Source organism: Phaethon lepturus, unplaced genomic scaffold (genome assembly GCF_000687285.1).
Source record: "Phaethon lepturus isolate BGI_N335 unplaced genomic scaffold, ASM68728v1 scaffold3325, whole genome shotgun sequence".
NCBI classification, from domain to species: domain Eukaryota; kingdom Metazoa; phylum Chordata; class Aves; order Phaethontiformes; family Phaethontidae; genus Phaethon; species Phaethon lepturus.
The window spans coordinates 26254-47068 of NW_010541013.1; the positions used below are offsets into that span (position 1 = coordinate 26254).

The 20815-nt window shown below is 38.9% G+C and overlaps 1 protein-coding gene across 1 annotated transcript in view; it reads right to left on the reverse strand.

Moving 5' to 3' along the window:
* The window catches only part of CNOT4 (CCR4-NOT transcription complex, subunit 4), a gene marked incomplete at its 3' end in the record, with an annotated part of 28187 nt that extends 10929 nt beyond the window's left edge, over positions 1 to 17258 (reverse strand). The window contains exons 1-5 of the mRNA XM_010287587.1: positions 17019 to 17258; positions 9118 to 9315; positions 6365 to 6451; positions 5727 to 5828; positions 4783 to 4908 (exon numbers count right to left, since the gene is read on the reverse strand). Of these exons, the coding sequence (XP_010285889.1) occupies positions 4783 to 4908; positions 5727 to 5828; positions 6365 to 6451; positions 9118 to 9315; positions 17019 to 17192 (687 nt within the window). The remainder of the gene's footprint in view (positions 1 to 4782; positions 4909 to 5726; positions 5829 to 6364; positions 6452 to 9117; positions 9316 to 17018) is intronic.
* Positions 17259 to 20815: the final 3557 nt, after the last annotated feature.

Genomic DNA, 20815 nt, shown 5'->3' on the forward strand with positions numbered 1-20815 from the left:
TTCAAAAAACAGTACTGCTGAGAAACTAAATTCCCTTACAGGCTCCTTTGGAAGAGAAACTGCATATTCCATCTGAATACTCCATCAGGAAAACACTATAATATCTTCAGATTTTTGCTACTTAGATCTCTAGTTCTCCATTACTGCTTGATTCTGAACATGTCAAAAAAAACAACCTACACAACCCTCAAAAAGGACAATGAAACATCTGATGTACGCATTCTCTTACCCAACTTTGTCAGTGTCTACACCCAATCTACTACCTACAGTAAGACAGTGGTTGTAGAGTGGGGGTCACCTAAATGCAAACTTTGAGATATGCTGCACCCTGGAAATGCTTCTTGCCATCTGCTGTGAGCAGAATATGAACAACTAATTATTATGTGATTCTGTGAACTAGCTCAGATGCACAGATCTGCACTGCAAACATTAAGCAGCTGAGTAAAAAGAAACCTCCCTGGGTATCTCATTGCTTAAAACTTCAGTGGCAAAAGACTGAATGTCATGGCCAGGAACATCAGGCCAGTCCTAAGCTCACTTGTCACATAAATATAAGAAACAAACAAAATGAAAATCCTATATAGGAGCTTGCACTAATGATATTTCACTTATAAGAAGCAATCCAGAGGCCAAACTTAGCATCTCCAACCTACCTTACCTAAATTCCTAACTTCACTTCCAGAAACTTCCTGGAGTTATCATGGAATCATTAAGATTGGAAAAGACCTTCAAGATCATCAAGTCTAAGTGTCAACCCAACACCACTATGCCCACTAAACCATGGCCCGAAGTGCCACATCTACATGTTTTCTGAACACCTCCAGGAATGGTGACTCCACTGCTGCCCTGGGCAGCCTGTTCCAATACTTGACCACTCTCTCAGTAAAGAAATTTTTCCTAATATGCAATCTAAACGTCCCATGGTGCAACTTGAGGCCATTTCGTCTCATCCTATTGCTAGTTACTTGGGAGAAGAGACCAACACCCCCCTCATTACAACCTCCTTTCAGGTAGTTATAGAGAGCAAAAAGGTCTCCCCTCAGCCTCCTTTTCCTCTAGGCTAAACAAGCCCAGTTCCTTCAGACACTCCTCATAAGACTCGTTCTCCAGACCCTTCACGAGCTTCATTGCCCTGCTCTGGGCATGGCTCCAGCAACTCAATGTCCTTCCTGTAGTACTTTTTCTACCAGTTCTTCATAGTTTCTCATGATGTTTAGCTCTATTAACAATTACTGAACCTAGAATGGAAGTTCATGCATTGATTTTTTTAATTAAAGAATCAAAGTCTGTGACAATGAACATTCACTCTCATTAAATGGACATGTAAATTCATTCACTAACCCAAACTCCAGAAAGCTGGTGCACTGAAAGCATGTGCACTTTTCAATAGTTGTGTAATTGCCAATGATTTCCAAGAAAGCAATATGAAATCAAGAAGAAAGTCTAAGGAATGTAACAAGGAACAGGAAGATTCATTTAAGTCACCAAGATCAAGTATAATCCACTCAAGACTTCTGAAGGAATTCATGTGAAATTGCATTCCTGGCAAAGGTATGTAGCTTACCAGTTTTAACTGGCAGTTAGGCCAGAGGGCTGACAGGTTGCCATTGCCTCTTATAAAAAGGGCTGTAGAAAGGATCCTGTGGACTACAGACTGCTAAGTTCAACCTCCATCCCTCCTAACATTATAAAGTCTACCTTAAAAAAAGGTGTCATAGAATCGTTTAGGTTGGAAAAGATCTAAGATCATCAAATCCAGCCATTAACCTAGCACTGCCAAGCCCACCACAAACCCATGTCCCTAAGCGCCACATCTAAATACCTCCAGGGATGGTGACTCAAACACTGCCCTGGGCAGCTTGTTCCAATGCTTGATAACCTTTCAGTGAAGAAATTTTTCCTAATATCCAACTTAAGCGTCCCCTGAGAGAACTTGAGGCTGTTTCTTCTTGTCCTATCACTTGCTACTTGGGAGAAAAGACCAACACCCATGTTGCTAAAATTTTCTTTCAGGTAGTTGTAGAGCATGATAAGGTCTCCCCTCAGCCTCCTTTTCTGCAGGCTAAACCTCCCCAGTTCCCTCAGGCGCTCCTCATAGCACTTGTTCTCTGGACCCTTCACCAGCTCTGCTGCTCCGCTTTGGATGCGCTCCAGCACCTCAATGTCTTCCTTGTAGTGAGGGGCCCAAAACTGAACACAGCATTTGCGGTGCAGCCTCACCAGTGCCAAGTACAGGGGGACAGTCATCTCCCTAGTCCTGCTGGCCATGCTATTTCTGATACAAGCCAGGAGGCCATTTGCCTTCTCTGCCACCTGGGCACTGTCGGCTCATATTCAGCCAGCCATCGACCACCACTCCCAGGTCCTTTTCCACCAGGCAGCTTTCCAGCCACTCTTCCCCAAGCCTGTAGCGTTGCATGGGGTTGTTGTGACACAAATGCAGGACCTGCCATGTAGCCTTGGTGAACCGCATACAGCTGGCCTCAGCCCACCGATCCAGCCTGTCCAGATCCCTCTGCAGAGCCTTCCTACCTTCCAGCAGATCAACACTCCTGCCCAACTTAGTATTGTCTGCAAACTTACTGAGGGCGCACTCAAAGTTCATAGATAAACAGTCTGCTGGGAATGAATCTGAACATCTTCTGTAAAGGGGAATCCTACTACACTAACATGATGGAATTTTATGATAGTGTCAGTAAGCATAAGTAAAGAGGATTCACAAAATTTTCAAAAAAGCTTTTGATAAGGCTTCACAACAGAAGTTATTTATGAAGCTGCCCTGGGGTAGAGGGAAGGTTCTTCTGTTCTTCAACCAGGATTGAAGCTGGTTCAAAGATAGAAAGGCAGAGGTGAGACTTACTGGTCACTCTTTTAGGGTGCAGAAGCAAAGCAAAGAGACCTGATGACTGGCATCAGTTTTATACAATACCATTGGTATGCATGAGAAAGGAGTGAAAAGCAAGTTCTTTGCTGATAATACCAAGCTCTTTGGTATTTGCCATGCTGATAATGAGAAACTCCAAAAGAACCCCAGATAACTCATGACACAGGCAAAAAGATGGAAAATAAGCTTCAGAGACATGTCAGGTAACACACCAAGAGAAAGTAGCCTAAACCATACTAATGCTCTATTTATACGTGAACTGGCTGTTACAAGTCTGAGAAGAGACACTGAGATTACTACCAACAGATCTCTGAAGTTGTTAGTTGATTATGCATTGGCACCCAAACAGAAAAAAAGTGTGCTGGGCATCATTAGAAAGGGCACTTAAACCCAAACAAACCAAAAAACCCACCCACACCACACTACACATAAAACACCAAGGACTGTTACATTAAACTTTCCTTCCCCCACATGATGAGTATAAAGCATCTGACCTCTACATCTCAAGGAAGACACAGTTACAGAGAAGGGCAACAGAAATTACCACAGAAAGGGAGCAACTGCTTTACAAAAGTTTAAAAGCCCAGAAACTGTGTGATTTGTAGAGAAAGATGAGAGAGATAAGATGAAATTTTACAACATTACAAAGGCAATGGATAAGGTGAATAAGGGTTTTGCTTTCAGCAAGTACTACAATGCAAAATTAGAGGACACTTGACAAAACTAACTGGAGATCAGTTTAACACAGGCAAAAAAAAGCAATTCACAAAACATCTGGTGAACTTCTGAGGCTTGCTGCCACAGAAGACTAGAGGGTTGACAGTGTCAGTAGGTTCAAAATGTGGATTAAATTAATGGCTGACAGTTCTATAACAAGCTAAAAAGTCTAGACAGGAACCCTCAAGCATGTATAATATAACATATCTAGATGGTGGGAGAAATACAGGGGAAATTAACAGAGAGGATGGCCTGGTTTGCAAGTTCTCCTTGAATTTTACCTCCTATTGCCACCATCTGCAACAATATATACTACAGGAACTATTCATCTGAACCAGCAGGGTATTTTTTTTTTTTTTTTTTAATTTATGAAAACCTAGCTGAAAAGGTCAGAAATAACTCCTAATTTTTGGAAGAAATGTTTAATATGGACATTCTTCCTTATTCTCTCACTTACATCAGCCTAACACAAGTAGTAAAATCTACTTGTACAACATCTGTGCTAGCACTAAGGGTGGGGACCACCTGCTTCATGGACAGACCACATGGAAAAATTACAGTATGGATGCAGAGATAAGAAAGTAAAGCTATCTATTTACTTGCATCCCTACCCTAGATAATAAGTATTTTGATGTTGAAATAGTAAAAAAATCCCTGCATCAGTATTTATGCTCTATTACAGTAACCCTCAGTGTTTTATTTCAGAACAGTTTCTATACTGTTCACAGGCTAACAGGGATATTAGAATTCAGACAGCATAGTCAAATGACAGTACAGTAGTTAAGCCATGATAACTGGCCACACACACAAAACCTGCATGAAAACCCAGATCTGCACTAACTTCTTTCATAGAGATTTAAAGTAACATATGTTACCTTGCATTGGTATGAACAAAGCGCAAGTAGCTAATTCAAGGTTATTTGAATTCTTGGTTTATCTTGGTTATTTGAATTCAGGAGTTTACCTCCATCTTTTTGACTCATGAACACCCAGTGGACTTCTCAGCCTTTAAAATCAGCATGCAATGAAAAAATTTAACTGTTCACTTCCAATATCCAACTGGTTAATCACCTTTTAGATTTCAAAATTCATCTCTGCCACAACATTCAGCAAAAGGCTACATTATACACAATAAGATACATACACGCACATTTCATGTGTTTCCCATTCATTACACTTACCTGCATTTCCTCTTTTGTGAAACTGGCTGCTTCATCTCCCAGCTCATGTAGATACATGCAGTCTGGTTTTGGACACTGCATATTTTTCAGAAAATAACTGCAGTATTTTGTTGTACCTAATGAAGCCTGAACCAGAAAAAAAAATCATTACTTAAGTACTAGAGGTTAAGAATGCCTTTTACAACATAAGAAAAAAAAAAGCTATATTTGCGAAACATAAAAATTCCTTCCCAAGATTTGGAGTTCCATCATAATGCAATTTTAATGCAGATGGATTAGGAAGTCCAATTGTAAGAAACCTATATACTGGAGGATTATCTAATTAAGATGTATTTCTATTTTCATCCAATCTAAATAAACACCAAAATAAAAGCCTCAGTAAATATTTGCATTCATAATCACAAGAAGCCAAATAAGATAATTATGAGTTTGTATTACACGAAACTGGTTAATGTTTTGTAGCAGGGTCAGGAAATTAATATTAACTAGACTATTTTCTATAGCCACCAATTTGGCCAAGTCAGCCTGAATACCTGTTTACACAGATACTAAAAGGAAAAAAAACTTGCATTTCCCAGGGAGCTTTTGAGAGGTGTGGGGTCTGGACTACAGAAATGCTCTGTAAAAGCAAATAACCAGGTTTTCACAATGTGCTATTAAAGCTATACAGCAAAAGAGCCACTGTGGGAGGGGAGAGATGGTGCATCTCTGTCTTCGTCTCAAACTTTTAAGTTACCCGCTAACCTCCTACAACATTGCCTGCTGGAAGCTCACTGAACTTCCACATTCTGATTAATGCTAGGAAAATAGGTCAAAACCTAACATCCAATAAACTGGACATTCTTCTTCAGCCATACAAGCATATCTATGCAAATAAAATTTTATACTATCCACCAATATAGGTGTCCTAGCACATATACATATGAATGCAAAAATATTACCACCTTAAGTGTTCTGCCATCTACCACCACATTATTGACACACTGTATGGCTCTGAGAGCATCTTCTGACCGGATATAGGTTACATATGCACTGGCACTTGGACCCTAGAAAGAAAAACATACCATTTCTTTTTTTTTTAATTCCTCCAGACAGATCAGAACATTAAGTTGCTTTTTTAGCAGCTCATTTCATAAATTGCTACATTCACAGCTAGATGCTTTTAACAGAAAAACTGATAAAACCAGTAGAATTCATAAAAATTTAGATGCTATGCTAAAAAATGGGGAAAGGAAGAAATGCATTAAAATGTTCCTTGAAAGTTTTAAAAATACTTAGTTATTTTATCCCTGAAATGCAGAATAGTGAGTAAATGCCTCACTGCTGCTTCTTTGAAGGTGCTCATCCCATCTCCCAGTTTTTAATCTGTCTACATTGCATCTTGCATCAAAACTTTCAGTGTCTAGTTGGACAATACCTCAGTAACTTAACAGTAATTTGATTTCTGCAATACCATCTTTTTTTTTCTTTTTACTTCTTTAACCTATTACTTAATGAGAAATAGAAAGCCTCAGGTTCACTCTGCACACATGTATTTTCTCTAAATGAATTAAAAAAAAAATCACCAGGGTCTCTGACTTACCTGTGAGCCTGCATATGATGTGCTGTTATTAATAACAACTTTATGTATTTTACCAAACTTCCCAAAATATTCTGGTCGTTTCAAAACCTACAAGAAAAGAAAGTTAAAGTGGTACACTGGAAAGTTAATTCATACAGGACTGTGTTTATTTTTCTGTGCAACTGAGCAACTAACAGCTTTAACTAGTAAAAAGCAGGTCTCTTTACAAAGAGGAGGAGAGAATATAGATACAGATTTGTTTTCCAATAGAAAACAAGGTTACTTGCAATAGAGTACATTGCCACTGCAGTAAAGAACTTAAATGAGTTATATTCCACATTTTATGTTGTATTTATACAACTGGGTAATTTTGGTACGCAAAGCCTACTCCTGCAAGATACATCCCATTCAGCATGAAATATTCCTGTATGTATCTATTGTATAATCTAAGGGAAAAAAATAAAAGTGACATTCATTCCAGTTTTAAAATTACCACCTTAAACTTGCATTCAGATATATTAACTGCTAGGAACAAAATGCTGAATCCTGACTCACTTGCCCCACTCCAAAGACAGTAAGCCAGTTAGCTTGAGATAGCCTCAAGTTTTCAGAAGACCAGACTAAATATGGGAAGACAATATATGACACTTCCCAGGGGCAAGAAAAGACATTTCAGAATCAACATCTTGCTGAAATGAATGAGTAAATATCACATCCCTGAAGAAAAAAAACCCTCCTATCCTACCCTTCCCTGCATCAGTTACTAGTAACACACCATTTAAGGATCCTGTGCAAAGCAGGAACATCTCTAGCATATTAAGCAATTCTGTTGAATAAGTTACCTGTGTGCCAATGGAACTGGCAATGTATCTGACCCATTTGGTACCAAAAAGCCTTTCTTTTTCTCCCCGTGACGGAAGGAGGTGCAGAAGTACTGACTACTCAGACTGAAGCTACATAAGCTAAGGATATTTCTAGTTCTAGACAATAACCTGAGAGGTTAAAAAGGAAGATTTGTTTCCCCAGCTCCATCTTCATATTAACAATGGATAGTACAGTTAAAGTGTACTGTTCCAAGAACTTCTTTACCTAACCACCTCCTCCCTTCTCAAAGGAGCATCAACGCCTTCAAGATCATTTGTAACATCCTGTAGAACTACAGGGCATGTTGTATAGACAACCAGTCACTCACTGGTCTCTGACTGCTCTTCACTTGATCTATACCCCTCTTGAAAGATCCTACACCCACCCTCCGGCATCATTCCAGATGAGACTGACAATCCTGAGTAGAGCAGAAGTTTCTTAAAGTGTCTTGCAGATTATATTCCTGGTAAGATTTGGCAGCATGGCCTTCACAATTTTCACAAGAGCATGTCACAGAAGTGTATCCACAGATCTATTTCCAGAAACAGCAAATAGCAGCCAATCTCACCTTCCAAATTATCTTAAACAAACAAATCTCCTGCACAATTAAAGTGAAAGATGTAAATTGAATATACTGCATAATTTTTTATTTTTTTTTAGCTGATCTCCCTCTTTCAGGCTAGGTTTCTTGGAAATCAAGTCATCTTGGTGCTATATGCATTATTATGTACCCATGTACCATTAAGTACCCTCTGGTACATCACTGAGAATAGCGCTACCACCAAACCTAGTACACACACCCCCTGCCCCACTTTCTACACCAATAAACCAATTTCTAATTACTTCAAGTATTTGGTGCACAACTCTGAGGTTCAAAAAAAAATAGTTAACTGTATACATTATTATTTCTATTACTCACAAAACCTCTGTCTGGTCAAAGAAACCAAATACACTTTTCATTAATAAATAGCACCAAGCCAGTGTTGACAGCTGCTTGCAAATAAATCCTTGTTGCTACAGTCTTGTAGAAACCAAAGTGTTATACAACAGATCACTTTAATATTTCTCTTCCTTTCAAATCCATACTTTTTTCCCCTTCACTAAAAGCAGCTTTTTGCATTTGTTCTTTCCCAGTCTACCAAAATGCAGCCCATACCGAGACCTCAGAAACAGCCACTTCTGTTTGAGATTTCTCCACACAGTTTAGTCCAATCAGGTGGATTGAACTTCACACAGTAGTTTTCAAGACATCTATCTTATCCTGTAGTACATTCCCTCCAAATTTTAACTCAAAAGTACTTTTACTCATTAGCACTAAGTCCATTACCCACCTGCAGCTGACTCATAATGGAAGTAAATAAATAATTTTAAACACAACCAGTTTTCTCAAATGAAAAGCTTTTTTTGATGATGCAGAGTAATAAGCCAACTCTTTCCTAGGTCTTCCTCTTACGAATTTTTTTTTTTCCTCAACTGACATCACCTTTATGCTCCTTCCTAGTTACACTTCAAGTGTTGGCTTTTCTTCTGTCCCAACAGGTTTGTGCTACACTTTATATTTGTTCTCCCATTTTAGAACTGGTGGTGCATGACACCAGATCCAGCCTAGGAAAATGAGTATCTAAAAAAAACCTCTAAGCTTATTCTTAGCTTAACAACAAGCCATTTTTAAACAAAGAACAGTCTCCTTTAAAAAAACAGCATCCATACTCTCCAAAGCAAAGACATAAACACTTATTGAGGTTATTTTGGAGGAGGAAGCTGTGTAGGTTCCCTTAAGAAGAGGGGGCCTCACCATCAGTGAACTTTTTCAATGCTGCTTCATTTTACACCAATCAGGGAGACAGACAAGGGTATTCCAATGGTTAACAGTAAGTTAAGAGCAAGATCTGCAAGTGTTAACTGCTCACCTCTGGATCTGCTAGGCGCTGAGAGAGCCCTACCACGAAGACAAGGTTCTTCTGTACAACCCGTACACTGGCCAAATGTTTGCGATTCTCTGATATCTTCTGTTTCCTCTCATTTTGTTTTTGTTTCTTTTCATTTTTTATCCTTTGCAGCTCTTCCTGGGAGAGTGGTTTGTACACTGCTGGATCTTCTGGATATGGCTAAATATAACAAATACCATTAAAAACAACCCATATAAGAAAAAATGCATTTGAAAATCATTAATCCTGATGTTTTAATGCACAAACCTCTTCCTTCTGTTGTACTGTTCTGATTGTTATGGCCAGCCACATTATAGAAGTAGCATGTTCAGTCCTTTGAGGAAGGTGAACATCTTGCATATTTTCATGGAATTCTCCTATTTATAGACATAATACTGATTTGGGAAATAGCCACATTCTAACCCAGCTGCCTAGTCAGTTTGGTAACACTACAAGCAGCTGCAACACAACAGCCAACACATCCTGTTAAGATTTCACTAACATAGCATAGTAAAGCTGGGTGAAAGTCTGCCCTGCAGATTCATTTTATATTTAGTTGTCTGTCACAGATTTGGATACTTAAGAGTATCAACAAAAACTACAGGAGAAGAAATCAAAATACAAATGTAATTTCAGAGGCCCACCAAGTTCAAGACAGCTAACACCATTACACAGCTCAATCTTTACATGGTTAACTTCTAGCGAAGAGACAGATTGCAATACAGTTGCTGCATACTGATTTAAGAGTATTCTTGCCATGCTTGTGTACCAGTTTGAAACTTGGGCTTTGTCTTTCCTGGACACAGACGCGTTTTTAACTTCAAGATTATCACCTACAGATAAATCCTCCAACACAAATGTGACACTGTAGATTCTAATCTTAAAAGCATCTAACAGAAATACAAGTGCCCTCAGAGTTGCCTAGAAAGATCGCTCTATTCATGCAGAGCACTGTTATAAAGGCAGTATTTTAGCCTGATCTTGTACACTATAGTGCACTGTCCTCTGCCCCAGATTACTCCTCAAAGCAGTCCCATATTCCTTACCTGTACCAGTTTCCTCAAGTATATAAATATAGTAAGTATATAATTATTTTTTACATATATATAAAATACATCTCAAACAAAAAGTAGTGTTTCTAAACACTGAGAAGTAAAAAAAAAAAAAAAAAAAAGAGTACAGTAGATGTGCATTAAGGTAAAGACTTAAGATAAAGAAGTTAAGCTCACCAGTATGTTGAGCTAAGTTCTTTGCTTGTACTACCATAAGCAAAGGTTTTGGTGTGAAAGTCCAACAAAAATGAATTTGACTGTCCTCTGTTAATGGTAGAATAAAAAACTAATTGTCATACTGAATGACCAGAGAAAATCTACAGCAGCAGATGAAAATAAGGCTTAGGTTAAAAGCATGTATTCCTCATATGTGCATGATGCTACTGAAAGAGCCACCAAGCACTCAGACCTGATAGTGTTTGAGTACATCTCCAAACAAAACAAGATCCATTTTACAGTTTAAAGAGTCTGGAGTTCAGCATCATTATGCTATACTTGAGACATGTTCTGAAAACACACTGCAGTTGACTTCAGCAGAAGGCATCTCATGTTTAAACACCAAGTTCTCTGGAACATGTTTTTAGTAGCACAAAGGAATTTAAACTTCTAAGATACTTTAGCAGTAGTTAAAGGTACAGAACTAAGTCCTTAACATGAAAACACTGTAAGGACTCATGTTACCCTTGAAGAACAGTTAAAACCGTACTGTCTCCTATAAAGTTATGTTATTCACAAGTAATGCTGAAAACTTTATACAGATTTCACAATGTATTTGAAGAGCAATGATCTGTTAGTGATGTCACTTGAGATTAGGTATGGACAATGATTATCTCAAGTTTTAACACAGGTACACATGAGGACTTCAGAGATGCAGAATAATTCTACAAAACATTTCACTCTTTAAAAGAGCTTCTCAAAGTCTACGTTAGTCAATCATGTAGAATAAAGAATAGATATTGATTTGTTTTAGGGAAGAGAAAGACTGCCCAGCAAAGTGAGAGTTAATTCAGTTATCACAGTCAAGCTGAGTTCAGGGAGGAATGGGAAGAAAACCAGTCCACCAGTACAGGGTAGATATGGTTCCAAAAATAAAATGGCTCGCCCTACATCAAGTGATGTGGTATCATACGCATAATCCATCCTTCCACAGATTAATTCCTTCTCCACATCCCATACTATGCAAGATATTCAAGCATGCTGCTCTCTGGTACTGCGCAACAAATGAATTCATGGTTTTCAGTAGGTTCAGTAAGGCTTCAGTAAGGCAAACAGTGCCGAAGTTCATCAGCTTCTTTCTTGCGAAGTACAGCCACATTCACAGCGTATTCTCAAACAAGAAGTCAGACAGTATATTCCTTCTCTGTACAGCTATTTGCTGCCAGAGGTCCTGAACATTAGTCATGAAACATCCCATGTAGCTCAAGCATAACCCTGAGCAGAACATTTACTTGTCTGTAGTAAAACTTGTACTTACACACGAGAAAACAAGAACTGCTGGGAGGCACCCAACTAAACAGCAACTTCAGAATCAGGGAAGAGAAACATCATCATCTCAGCAGAAAGTATAAAACTGCCTGAATAAGGCTTCAATCATTAAGAAGTAGCAGCAGTTGATTTGCCACCATTGATAACAGCACTTGTTTGAGCAACAGTATCATCAAAAGTTCTTGCTAGATACTGTAGAGCTGTATTATACATGAAGTATTTCATATATATGTCTATCACTCTTATGACATATTTAATGCTTTTAAGAAACAGGAGTAGCTAGATACCCGATTTGCAGGACCTGTAAATGAATCTGCATGCACCTCTTGAATCCCAAGAATAAATCAGAAACCCAATCCTAAGATGTGATAGATGATTTTCCTATCAGTACATAATGTGTGGCATGACGACAGATAAGAAAGACTGTGCATTTAAGGAGGGAGGAAGCCAAGTAAGCACAGCACCAACATTTCAGAAGCTAATTCTAAAAAGTAGTAAGTATTAGAAATCCTGCTCCTTTCAAATAAGGACATAAAGTCAGTCTACAAATAGGACAATAAAGTGTTTGCTTCCCCCAGTGTTGAAGTTCATGAACTCAGATGATAGTTCAACTACAGACAGAACACGTGCAGGGAAGGCTGGTGGAATATGGCTCTGAAAGCCAAGCAAGGTGGATTGACAGCTCATGTCAATATCTCACAAGACCATTTCATCTGTTGTTTATTCTGTCCAACCCTACGTAATAGGGATAGGGAGAAGACCACAGATACCAGAAGCTCTCAGGTCTTGCAACAGCTAAAGTGGCAATGCTACTGACATGACCACCTTTTTTCCCCCCTTTGACATACATAGCTAAACCAATTCTGCCTTGCATGGCATAAAACAAGGGACTAGATGACCAAGAAGCATAAGATAGGTTAAACAAGTACCACAGATTCCTTAGCTGGTAGAGGATTTGAGATCCAAGCAAAGTAGCTACATCAAGTCTCATGTATTTTCAGATGCAAGACATTAAGAGATGTCAACATCACTGATCCGCTAAGTTTAGTTGATACCCTCCACTTAAGTTACACAAATGCTCTTCAGCAAAAACCATAGAAGCCACCTGAACAAGAAGTGCCAACATGGAAAAATTACCAGGCTTTGTTTACACTAACTGCAAGTTGCTGGTAATCCTACAAGAACTTCATGAAAAGTTCGAATGCCTCTTCTGTAGTCTCGTTTCTTTAATCAGAGATGGCCCTTGATGAATTCTCAGTCTTCCTGACTAAGTTTCTCTTGCCATTTAAGTTTTGTTTTCTTTCAGATTTTTTTCCCCCACATTTTCCCAACCGTTGAAAGCTGAGCTGGGATTTATCAAGCACTTTGCTTTTGTCATTCCCAGATGGGTCACATTCATTCCACACAATGGATGCACCAACATTTCCCAGTTGTTGCCTTGCTACCGAATAGGTTCTGAAATGAGAAATACAGAGAAAGTCAATAAGGTTTATGCATAGTATACACCATATTGCTTATAACAAAAAATTAAAAATAGCAATTTCCTATATATTTTGAAATATAAATTGTTGCACCAAATTACTCAGTTGTGGGATTAAAAGCACCGGAGAAAACGACTGACATTTGGAGACTGTGCATTAAGAGCAGGTGTTCCGTTTACAGAGGCAGGAGTAGGAGAAACATGGACAAACATGTACTTAAAACATGTTAGTTTCTTGGTCATAAATGTAGAAGTTTACTGTTTCTCTCCATCTCTAACACAAGGTGCTAGCATGAATAAAGCTCACTAAAGTTCAGGAACTGGAGAACAAGACAAAGCCACACCAGAGAAACAGCTGTGTATAAAGTTATGTTATTTGATGGAAGGGCAGAGCAATTAAGAAATGTGAAGGAGCTAGGCTTTTTTATTGCTGGATTTTGAATTGCAACAACTGACATTGAGGTCTGAGTGCTATCCTCTATTAAAAGCAACAGAAGCAACTGAAATGGTACATATTATTCTTATGACAAACAGTACCTAGGCTACTGATTTTTAAAGAAAAAAGAAAAATCACTGCAAAGAAAAATCACTGGCTTTACAACCAGAACCAGTGAACCTGCTGACCTGTAAACCAGCTTTTGGCTATAGAATTCTCTTTTGAGGACAGCATATTTTCATTCTAATTTGACTAGTTAGCAGCTATTTCACTCACAGTTAAGAAATCAATTGACTGGAAAAAACAGGAAGACTTGCTTAGCATCTTACAATTGACTACACCTACAATTCTGAAAGGCATCAGGAACTCAAAGCACATCAGTTCTATTTTTTAAGGAAGTACTTTTTGTAGTTAATTAATTAAACAGAAACAATTTCTGAGTCTATTTCAGAAGATTCAAATAAAGTTTAGAAAGCTTTTAATGTGTTAATACTAACAAGTACTAGTCCCCAACCAGCATTCAAGTTAAATTCATACTAGCACTTATTTTCACAAATCAAAAAGCAAATGTTTGTCTACAACCACTACTAATAGGAGGAAGCTTAAGACACACTAGCTCAATTGACTGCAGCCACATGAACATATTCTGCACGTGCAAATGTTAAGCTATGTAACAGTTCAAGCACATAGAAGTTATTTTCTCCTTGGTAGAATAAACCTGCAAGCTAACACCTTTTGGGTTAGAATTAAACATTGGAACAGGCTGCCCAGGGAAGTGGTGGAGCCACCATTCCTGGAGGTGTTCAAAAAACGTGCACGTGTGGCACTTCGGGGCATGGTTTAGTAGGCATGGTGGTGTTGGGTTGACGGTTGGACTTGATGATCTTAAAAGTCTTTTCCAACCTTAATGATTCCATGATTCTATGATAAATTAGAGAAGCTTAGGAAAATAACAGTATATATGCAATATATATAAGGCCTTTCAAACTAATGGCATAGGTGCCACTATAGTATATAGCCAAACTACTTTATCACAGACTTTTCCAAAATCTCCCCCAAACCTTTCAAACGAAACCCCTTGATAGGGAACTTCATTGCTCCTCTCCACAGACTAGTGATCAAACCACTGGAGAACTTGCATTGCATTCAACACCCTTGGCACAAATAGCAATTTTGTATTACGTAACTGTGCCTAACACACTCAGTCTTGCTTTAATATATGTTTATTCACAGTCCATTTTGCATTAAGTATTCTGCACTAGTATACACATTATAAACATGATGTACCTGTTGAAAGCATAGCACCTACTATAAACTTTCCTGGAAAAATTTTGTTGCATTGCCATTGTCTGCACTTCAGCATTTTAAGCTATCAAAACACAACAATACACCCCTTACTAGATACAAATTAGAAAACTGATTAGATCTTTTCCCCAGAAACCTTGCTACACAGATAGGAGCTATTTAGACACACTGCACACAAACACACATACCTGGTTCAGAAGGTCTAGCACACTTCAAAAGGCGGCTTCTTCAGACTTATTTGATGCTGCCATCAATTGTGTAGCTCAAAATGAGTTATTCGCAAGATCCTGATGGGGTCTCTGTGCCACAATGTCTTTGTCTATGCCATGAAAGCAGTGTACTCCTCAGCCTCCTCCATACAAATCTCCTACAATCCAGCGATATAGCTGTAACTCTACTCAAGAACATCCTGCAGTCCACGGATGAAGGAAGTATCAAGAACATAATCCTCATCCATTGCAAAAGAGGTGGTCTCCTTCCTTTCCTGGAACGGTCTGTGCACTTCATTCCAAATGTAGCACTCATTCTAGCTTTCCTCCCAAAACTGTTTTTCTAAGCAAACTGTATCCAATTCGACAAGATATTTGCACATATCATATGCCAGATTATTCCACATTAAGAAGTGCAGCTGTGGCAGTATCCGTACTTCAAAGAATTCAGACACCCAGAGGCAGCAAATAGCATGCCGCTTCTGTGATTTTTCAGATATATTCCATAAGCTTCCAATAACGAACAGGCAGAGATGAATCAAACAGTTGTTGGCAAAAAGTAGTGTAATAAATCCAGGTAAATGAAGCGACTTACACAGACAAGGAAATTCCAGAAATCTCACGTTTGTACCAGAAGAGTAGAAGTTTTCTTGTACTGTGAAAATTACTATACAGGACGTGTCACCTACAGCAGGTATCACATGTGGAGACCGATTTGGCTGATGGCAGGTAGATCTTCCTTGTAGTACATACAGCTCAAATATCACAGCAAATTTGAGCAATTTCTTAACAAACGTTACGCTGCTGTGGGATAGCCTTCAAGCTTGCAGAGGCATCCAAACACAGGTTAGCAGTGATAGCTCTAGTGTAGCCAAAGCCCAAAAGAGCAGCAAGAAAATATGACTGGAAGTGCTTATAGAAAGCTGTGGCAGTGAATAAAGATAGTGAGAGCGAGTACTCAGGGTCTGAAGAGGGAGCTGTAATATGAGACAGGAAGCCAACAAAGGCATAAACTGAGGATAGGACCACGATTAAATAGCAGGAGAATGAGGGGACATAATTAGCTGCAATTACAAAGAGAGGAAGGCCAGGCAAGAAAGTTACAATCACGGGAAGTCATTAAAGAGAAGATGATACTGAGAAAGAATTTTATTAAACACTGAGGATAAGGAAATAATGAGGTTAAGCAAAACACTAAAAGGAGGAGGAAAATAATTCAAAGGAAAAAGGCAACTTAGTGAAGCTGAAGTTTATAGTTGTAGCCAACCAAGGTATCAGCCAGACATCAATTAAGAGATAGGGAGAAATTAAGTGTGACTCTCAAAGTACTACCTTTAAGCATTTGGAAAAAAGATCAGAATACTAGACAAATAGACTTAGCCTGGATTTTTTAATGCTTTACGGTTTAACACCATTGGATATATTTTCCAAAAGGTTTTACAAGTTTAGTGTCCAAAAAAAATATGGATTAAAAGCTCCAGTGCCACAAACAAAAGAAGCAGGTGCTTTATAAGCTTGCCTCAGATAGCTCTGCTCATTTAGCTGAACCTTGGCCCTCAACAAACCCTTGATGCTGGAATCCTCACTGTCCTTCCTGAAAAGATTTTGACAATGCATGAGCACCCCAACTCAAAGGATTTTTTTTTTTTTGGCAGTTCTCCCAGCATCAGCATGCCTTGGTTCTGATCCACAGCTTCCCCTATTAATCCAGTTCTGAATTTAACAAACCAAGACTAGCCGTTGCACAACAGCTTCGACACATATGCAGACAGAATCTGAAAGATCCAACACCTCACCCTTGATCTAGGCCATGACTAGATGAATGTTTCCCCGAAGGAAAAGGATGTCTTTGGTACCAACACAATGCAAGAGCCTTGTGATATGTGCAAGACAAGCCGCTGTTCCAGGATATTTACCTTTCTGCAAGCAGGACAAAGTCCGTTCTCATCAGTGCGGATACGATGCCAACAGAAACGGCAGATTTGGTAGCCACAGGTGCAAGGAAAGAAGTTGATGTCATCAATTTCCAGAGGCTCCATGCAGAGGGGGCATTCCACAGGGTCTTCCTTAGCATCAGGGCTGCGAGACATCTTTATATGTTCGCAGAGCAGCAAAAGTTTATAATAACTTAATAGACCAAGAAGGTCAGCACTTGAAGGTCTGCAAGAGAAAAAAACCACAGAGTGATTAGTACTTTTGACAACTTTCTTTTGCACCTTTTAATACTTCCGTTCTTCAGTGCTTTCCTTCTCCCCACACAAATTACCTACTAACACAGAAGTTACTCCCTAATAAACCTGAGTGTCTCTGCCTACTTATGAGTCACACAAATAACATGAAAGATGGTACTGGTGATGTACATCCCTACCTGGATAAGCAAGCACTTCTTTGGCAATTCACTAGCCTATTTGTATGTCAAACTCTGCAGTTGCAAAGAAATGCTTAACGGTGTACATCATACATTGCTTTTAAGTTCTGCCAGCTCCTGTAGCTATTGCTTTCTTGAAATCTACAAATCCAAAGACAAATCCTTGAATGCAGGACTTAGTGTTTAAGATCAATTTATTCCTTTGCTCAGAGACACATAACAATTAGATTTGGAACAACATTTAGGTCATCCATTCAGACTTTTCAGTAGGGTTACAGAATTATCAAATAAAACCAAGGAAAGCTGCTTACTCAGGGGGATTCACTTCTTTGTCCCTCCCATTTTTGGGTCCAGAGATTGGTCTCTGAGATCAGCCTTCAGACTACAGCATTAGCCAAGATTTGGCAGATACACAGCCTTCTGTATGTGTCAGACAGCTTTCAACTCATTTATGCTTTTCATCAGCATCCAAATCACACCATAGCCCAAATACATGCACGTGGTCAAAAAAACCCTAGATTTTAACCTAGAGTGCAGCCACAATAAGGTATTGCTAGATCAGAATTTTGAAGAGAATCAAAATTCACCTCACTATTTTCATAACTAATTTCCTGAGCTCAAACACTTAAACAGGCTTCCATTCTGTCAGTTTAACAATGCAGCATAAAAAAGTTACTTTCAGACTCGAAGTAAGGCACATACAGTCCTCACTGAGATATTCAATCAGTTTGAGGATTCTTTTCTTTCGTTTTTCATTTAAGTACCACTTTGGATATTTGAAGATGTATCTAATCTCAGCAAGCTGTCTCAATCTGCTGCATGAGACATGCATGTAGACAGGAGAGAATTAAAGGGCAACAGTAGAATTTTTAGGTGGACCTTGGGGCAGGGGGGGTAGGAACTAGAAATGCACTGAAAAAGATGTGACCAGAACTGATAGTGGATGGTCATACTATCTGTAATGAACTACACCACTCTTTACAAATAAAGTGAGCTCAAAAGTTTTTGAAAAATCCCAAATTCTTTTTACAATTGTGTCTTCCCCAACACATCAGTCATGCAATTATAATTTAATCACACACACAAAATCTGGAGTCCCCTCTACTTTCCCAGAGAGTTTTCCATTTCATTTCTAACTAAAAACGACTAGATTGTCTACTATCCAATCTTTCTCCAGGCTTTCAGGAACAAGTCCAGAAACAAATTCTTACATCCACCTACTTGAAGAGTGACATTTACTCCTGTCCTTGGAAATAGAATGACTGAATGTTTTGAGATTAAACCCTTGCTCACAGATTTGTATATGTTGTAGTGTTAGACTTATTTCTCTTCTGTTTCATACTTTAACCACCACAAAAAACGGTCCTGTTTATTATCTTCTGTACTCTAAACCATGGGCCCTACAAGACATACTTCATGCAAGGACCTAAGAAGTTCCAGCTCAAGTTGGGACCTCCCATCTTACAGGATAGGATCCGTGTAACATCAGTCTACAATACTTGTCCCTGTCCTACACATCTCTTCAGGGACATTCCTCTGCAAGTAGCCAGGAGAGAACCCTGAAGAGGAACAGCAGACACACACACAACCAAAGCACCATCCAAACTCACAGCAGAGAATATATACCTTTGTACGGGAACAGTCACATTGTAGCTAGGTTAATCTAGGTTCACAGGCTGATACCAGAAGCCTAGACTAACTGCAGTTTCGACTAGTTTGGTAGGCACAAAGTACAGTTCCGGTAAGCATATACCACTGCCCTAGAGAGAAAAAGTTCCACTGGATGCTCACATAAAAGTAAGGATGAGAGAATGGATTTTAGAGGTGGTAAGCATAATTTCTCTATATGGCATGCACTAGCAACAACACTGCCCTCTTTCTGACCTTCACAATGATTAAAATCAAAAAGTTAAACTCCTACAATAATACAGCAGCTTTTACTTCATTATCTATGCTTTCATTAGTGCTATATTTACAATCATTTTGACAGGCTCAAAACCCAGGTTCTGGCATCTTAACCAGTGCTTTCTACGGAGAACACTAGCAGAATCTGACCTGAAGGAAGGAAAGGATTAGTTTGTTTGGGAGCTTTGTCTTGTTTTTAAGAACACATTCCCACTGGCTGAAGAGTGGGAGGGACTGTTAAAAGGCCACAGCACATTATTTAATTGCTTATTATGCAGATAACACATATTTCTACAGCAAACCCTTACATTTCATGTAAGCTTTTCACACTTGTATGGCAGCAAAACCATTACAATATGAAAGTGACTTTAAACCAATGCACAGAATAAACTGCACAGATTTTGTTCCGTTTAGATTTGGATTTGACTTTGTCACAGCTCTCCAAACAACAGGTCAGTAAGCAGACAGCCTATTCCCTTTGACTGCATAGTCATTCCACAGCATGCTCAGCAGCTTTGAGCCTACTGAAACACATCTAAATGAAGCTGTATAAGTACTCGTGAGGCTGTAGTTAAAAGTGCAGTTTTGAAGAAACTTCAGCCACCACAGTAAAACTACTGAATTACTATTTGGAATCTCCTAAGAAATGTCATCTGTTCATGTGAAAAAGTGTCTGACGTATTAAGCTAGTGCCTCTGGGATATGCAGGCACGCTCTAACAAAACTGCAACATGATTTAACATTTACAAGCTGTTTAAGTTAACACTAAGAAAGAGTTCAGCAGCTGCTAGCAATAATGCCAATAGCTTGCTTCAGTCAGCAAATGGCCCATTATTTTACAACAAGGAGTAAAGAGCAGCTGTGTGCCATGTTTCTTGAAACTAACTAAGAGGCAATATTTATTTACTTGGGAAAGGCCATCCAAGCATCCCGTTTAGGGATTCTCCACTGAAGTGTGTCTACATTTCTGGAGAGTTTACATACCAGGGTCTCTGTCTCAAGGGTGCATCAGAACAATGCTTGTTTTTTCAAAACCAAAATAACATGCATAGTAAGGCATCATTAACGCAGTGTTCATATGCTGCTACCAAGAAACACAGAGTAACTAATCAGCTCTAAGGCTATTCCAAACAATTCAAGATTAACGTCACAGGAAAAGTAACACAGCAATGGCAAAAAAAATGCAAAAGGCAGTATTACGTGCTGTGTTTAATCCAGAGTCTTTAGTCTTTGAACTTGATCACAAAGAGATTCAATTAATAGCATCTCAGGAGAAGAAAAGGAGGAAGGTTGCGCACATGTACGCAAGCAATATAAGCAGCTAGAATTTGTCCATGCACTTTCCAAAACACTGACAACTGCAATCAGAGCTCTGACAGCTCCGTATCCTGTTTACAGGAGACACTGTCAAAACATTCATGCACACTGGGATGGAGCAGA